Source organism: Notothenia rossii (assembly GCF_949606895.1).
Source record: "Notothenia rossii genome assembly, chromosome: 1".
Taxonomy (NCBI): Eukaryota; Metazoa; Chordata; class Actinopteri; order Perciformes; family Nototheniidae; genus Notothenia; species Notothenia rossii.
In genome coordinates, this window is record NC_136912.1 from 78,149,640 (window position 1) to 78,155,534 (window position 5,895).

The 5,895-nt window shown below is 41.6% G+C and overlaps 1 protein-coding gene across 2 annotated transcripts in view; it reads left to right on the plus strand.

The window, feature by feature from the left end:
- Positions 1–1,197: 1,197 nt before the first annotated feature.
- Positions 1,198–5,895, plus strand: part of ano8b (anoctamin 8b) — a 37,687-nt gene continuing 32,989 nt past the window's right edge. Inside the window, exons 1-2 of one of the 2 annotated variants that reach the window (XM_079652383.1) lie at positions 1,198–1,304; positions 3,813–4,222. In XM_079652383.1, the coding sequence (XP_079508509.1) occupies positions 4,048–4,222 (175 nt within the window). In that variant the 5' untranslated portion in view covers positions 1,198–1,304; positions 3,813–4,047. Of the gene's footprint in view, positions 1,305–3,812; positions 4,223–5,895 lie in introns of those variants that run through there. The other variant, XM_079652384.1, reaches the window with a different exon arrangement.

Genomic DNA, 5,895 nt, shown 5'->3' on the forward strand with positions numbered 1-5,895 from the left:
CATTCAATTTGGTCCGTGTAGCTGCAGGTGCTCGTCAATGCACATCGCTAACAGTCCTACTGCTGTGGCCGTTTCTCAATTGCGAGGAAACTGGCTTCCAAGCCAATATTTCAAGGATACTACGTCATCGAGTGCCGCCGAAGGACTGTTCCAATCTCCAGCATACTTGGAATTCCACCGAGGCCACGTCCTTGGTTTTGGGGTAATTTCGAGGCTGCACATGGGTAGACGGCTCTGTCTCAGGTCGACTATTTTCATTTCCTCGCTCCTCGGTCCTCGGTCTCACCGGAAGTTGATTTGTCTGCGCCATCTTGAGTACCGTCCCATGGCTCTTATTTCTGCCGGAGGACCGAGGATTGAGGAGCGAGGAGCGATAATGGAGGAGCGATAATCGAGGAACCACCAGTCCATCCTCCGATGAAATCCTCTCATTCTTGACATGAGAGCAGTGCCCCAGCGGAGTGAAGAAAATAAATGAAACCCACGAGAGTCACTCCTCAGTTTAAACTGTGTTTTGTTTCAATTCATGTATAATTTAGTTACAAATATGTGATATATCTGAACAACAAAGTGGTCAAAAATCATTTTATTCATTTATTGGAAACATTTTCATGATCACTTTTTTCGTTTTATATTTTCATTTACTGTCATTTCCATTCAGTCAGTCATTAAGTGCTATTAAAATGTTAATGTGCTACATATCCACACAAACAAACAAAGTGTGCAATCCAATGAATGTTAATCAAACTGGGTTTTGATAGATAATATATATATTTTTCTTCTCTCAATTATTTTATTTCTATTGTGCACTCTAATCAATATTAATCAAACTATTGTTCGTTTATACATTTTAAGAATGGCGTTTATCTTTTTTGAGAATTAGTTCTTATTTTATTTTATTTATTGGGGTCCACAACAGATGATACAAATGTTTGTGTCAGTAAATGTGTGGCAGGGGTGTTTGTGAAAATAACGGGGACAGAGCTGCTGTCAGACGAACAGCTGTGCGGCGTCATCACAAACGGACGTCGCTTCACGTGACGCTCCGGAGGAAAGGACGTCCCATTGCTCTTAAAACTCATTTCCCTGCTTCTCGTGGTTTCCTTGCGTCCCTCCATGCTTCCCTGGAGGGAGGGACTAAACGCAGGTAAACGACGCAAGTGAGGGAAGCAAGGATTTCATTTAACAGACCTGAGACGGGGCCTTCGCGTCCTTCAAATCCCCACAATGCTTTGCGCACGGACCAATTTCAAAAACCCTTGCGGAGAATGGCTGAACCGACGCAGCGCAGCACACATTTAAATGTAAGTATGTAGTGGCGTAGAAAATGTGTTGGTAAATATGTTACTTTGTTGCATTTGTTATCACCATAAATGTGTTCCTGAAAGTAAAGCAAGTTCATAATTAGATAGACATCGTGAGGTATTTATTTTCGGTACAGTTTATGTTGAAACCGTTAGAGAGAGTGGCACACTTGTTAGCCTGTTCCATTCTTCTTTGTTTTCCGAAGCCGTGGCTTGGAAGTATACTTGCTTCGTTTCTGAAGGAAGTGACTTGGAAGTATGCGACTACCAAGCCAGTATCCTCGCGATTGAGAAACCGGCTGTATCTGCTTGTGGAAAAGGAAAACATTTGTTCATCTCAAACTTTCACAGTAATTGACAAAGTTGAAGTATGTAGCTGTTTGATATCATTTAATATACCTTTACATACATTTACTTTTTCTATAAACAAAAAATGTGTGCATACATCGTAACGTATTATGAAGAGTTGTTTGGTAAGTTCCCTATTTATTTATTTTTATTGACTTTAAATCCACATTTTTTTGTTTAATTTGTTCTATTTATTTAAGCTTATTGACTCTTTGGTGTTTCTGACTTTTTCCACAACATGGTTTGATAACATTACATTGATAAGGTGAATTTATTATTACGAAAACACTTCACAGTTTACTGACAATTCAGCAGTCTCTGAAATGGCCATAAGAGACCCAGAGCCTTTTTAAAACTGTTTCAACAGAAACTCAACATTGTCACCTTTATGTTTTTGAAGGCAGGATTAATCGCAGGGCTGTTGTAATAAGTTGCATTAGTTTTCTAACAACTTAACTCATATTCTCTGTTGTCGTATGCCATTTCCAGAGTCCATTATCAAACAGTGTTGCTGTGTATTGGATATAATCTTTTGTTGTGTTATGTACTAAAATAGTTGGTGTACATAAATTGTGCATATCACAGAATATAAACACAGAATAAAAGCGGTGTGTGTGTGTGTGTGTGTGTGTGTGTGTGTGTGTGTGTGTGTGTGTGTGTGTGTGTGTGTGTGTGTGTGTGTGTGTGTGTGTGTGTGTGTGTGTGTGTGTGTGTGTGTGTGTGTGTGTGTGTGGGGGGGGGGTGGGGGTGGGGGTGGGTGGGTGTGCGCGAGCCACTGCAGCTCCTTGCAGCTGTCAGCTCCAGAGGGTGGTGAGTAAGCAGAATTTCTGCTCGAAGAGGAGGTACTTCTGAGCTCTGAGCCATATGAGGGGGAGGGCTGCCTATCGGCCTGCATGCTCAAAACAGAGCATCCAGGAGGGCTGGCCAAGGAGATACATGTGTACACACCGAAAAGTCTTGATCTGAGGCACAGGGAGCATCTTTAAAGTGAGGTCTCAATAATTTATAGGCTGCTCTAGTGCACAAAGCATGACAGCTGCCACCCCATCTGTTTTGCAGGATCAATACAGTACAAACATCTCTGACCAAGAAAATAATGTAAATAGACCATGGATCTTATAAAGACTCAATTTACTTCCACCTTCATTAAACATACACACAGTCTAACAACTCCTTTACTGGTCATAAAACTGCACACTGATGCAAGAAAGAAAGATATAAAGATAGTGCCAGTACCAACTGATTGACTCCCTCAGTGTTTGGGTGTAGGCTTGCTTTGGCATAGGCTGATTATTGATTGTCAATTTTATAAGATTGCAAGCAGACCTGACAACACAACATGCTTTGTAAAATAGGATGTGATGCTTTCAATTAGCTTGAGGTTGATGCAATAAAAATAAACATGACATGCAGCTGACACTAAAGTACTGAAGTGAAGAGATGTTACTTTCCCCTACACCTGAGTGTTAGTTTATTCTATAAAGATGTGTTTTGCATAAATAAGTAATTGCATAAACTTACAGGACAGGGAAGTGCATTCACAGTAGCAAAGGAGCAATAGTGCTGGACTGCAGAAACTACATGCTGAGGGACAGTCTGCTGCTGAAATAATTATTATGTTTAACTTAAAGGTGATACATCTCCAAAAATAACAGAAATGTGGGGATCAAATAAGAAATGTTATCCGCATCAGCATGTATTTTTTTTGTCTGAGTTGTGCCTTAATGAAGCCAAGCATATTCTATTTCTGGCACCAAATGAAAGTCTGGCTGCTGGCAGGGGTCACTATAGCGATAAATGTCTTGGAGACGGTAAGAATACATGAACATTATACAGAAAAAAAACAACCAAATTATTTCTGTAAAATCTTAAAACCTGGATAGATAGATAGATATATATATTTGGATAGATATTTATCCCAAATTGGAAAAATATTTGGTCACAGCAGCAGTGTTGTCAAGCATTACACATGAGTAAAACATTTTAAAAGATAAAATGAGATATGATAAAAAGAAACATTTATATTAAAAGCAAATGTAAACTTATCTCGCTCACGCAATCTGGGACAATATACATGAAATCATGAGGCTACCAAATTGTTTCAAGGTGTGTGTCACCCGGCCCCCTCCCCCCGCCCCCCTCTCTTTGTCCCTCCTCTAGTCGTCGGAGGAGCGCTCTCCATCTAGCCGCGCATCCTGCTCCAGAGTACCACCGGGATGACCGGCTGCTGCACCGACAACCTTCACTTCACTTTCACACTCCTTTAACCCTTCATTCGGACACCAATCGGCCGCCGCGCTACACCCATGCTTTGCCTTCCTCCTGAGATGCGATACCATTGTACAATTTCCCGGAGAATATCTTCCTCTTCCGTCGCTCCTCGCTGATAGAGAGCATGCCCGACGCGGGGACGGCGGCGTCAGGCGCTGCAGCCGCGGCGGCCGCCAGTGGTGCAGCTGCCGCGGGCGAAGGCACCGAAAGCTCCCGGCACCGACACCGAGCTCAGCAGGGAGAAGCAGAGAGGCCAGACCCGGGCGCTGCCCCGTCACAAAGCTCCTCCGGAGTGCTGGGTGAGTCCGGTGTGCGTGTTGCTTTGAATGATGCGGTTTTAGAAGCGCATAAAAGAACGACAGGTGGACGTGATATTTGGAAACGAGACGAGCACCGCACCAACACCTCGAGGCACCGTTCTTTTGTCTCGGCGAGGGCGTCCCAAAATGACTACTTTATTGTACTGCAGGCCTATAAATACTGTCTTTAACTTGTTTTAGGAGAGACTTTTCAAATAAGCCATTGATATGTTCTCTGCTCCTGGGGAAAATGGCTACATGCTCGCACATCCTAGTGTCTGTGTTGACCTTATTCTAGGTTACCTCCTGTCACGTCAAGCCTTGTGCTTAAGTTATTTACCCACAGTGTATGTAGGCTACTTAGGCTATTATTTGCGGCTAGTTGTTTTTTATTTATTTGATTCCTGATCATGTATAATCTGCCAGGTAACCAAAGGTTTATTAACTTAATGATGTCATCCAGGGATTTATAGTAGCCTGACTAGACCACCAATGTATATTTCCACGTTATTGCCTCAGTGTCAGTTGCCATGCTATTAGGATGGGGCAGGTGTATGTTTTTACATTTTAATGAGGGTTCAGCCATACAAGCTACCATTATTATAAGAATATTCCCAAAATGTGGTATCATTATATGTTTGGTTGTGCTCTCCCTAAATTAGCTTATGTTATTTTTAGGAAGTCGTATTACATTTAAAACAAAAGCTTAAAATATATAGCTTTCTGTTTACTTGACACTGATAGCGGATCTAAAGGCCAGATCATAACTATCAGGTTGCAAGAATTGTAAACAATGTTATTTTTGGAACAGAGCACAACATTAGCCTGGCTAGAGAGCCTTACTGCCCAGCCAGGGTGCAGAGCCTCCTCTGTGCGCCCAGCGAGTATACTGCTGCAGAGTGATGCAGTGTAGCAGTGGGCTGTCAGCCGATGAGCGCTGCTTTCCACACTTGGTAGAGGTACCTGAGCTGCTGACTGGAGCAGCCCGATGCACCCAGCAGTGCCACTTCTGGTTCTTGAATGGGTTATAGGGGTTGAAGGGTCAGAAATGTGATGATTAGTTACCTCATTAGATTGAAGCAGTATTTGATGTAAAGAGGCTGACTAGTCTAAACAAGTAGAGACAAAAAGCAAACATCTGCTCATGTAAGAGTTAATAATGGTTAATAATGGTTCTTGAATCTGGCATCGGATGGCTTGTCATCTTGTCTACATTTTTAATCACGCTAATGCTCCTGATTTGAGATCAAAAGTTTGTGAACATGTTAAATTACATTCAAACCTACAGAGACTCTGCTTGAGCCCACTGAGCACTAAGGAGTATTATGAGAGAGGGAATTAATTCCCCTTGAAAAATAAAGGCATTTGTATACTGTGTTAAAGAACAACAGTGGAAACAACCTCTTTTATAGTAGCTTATTACAAAAAAGACCAATGCACTTTGACTGCAGGGTCTAACAATCAAACACAAGTGAATAGTGTAATGCATACGCTTCAAACACTCATGTGAACATTTTTACAGCTACCTGCTGCTCCCTTATTACACCTGTAATCATGCTATGAATAAGCGCTAATAGCTCACAGATAACATTGTGAATACAAATAGGTTTTCAGTACAGAACTAATGCAACTAACAAAACAATAACTTATATTTAATATATATATATATATAT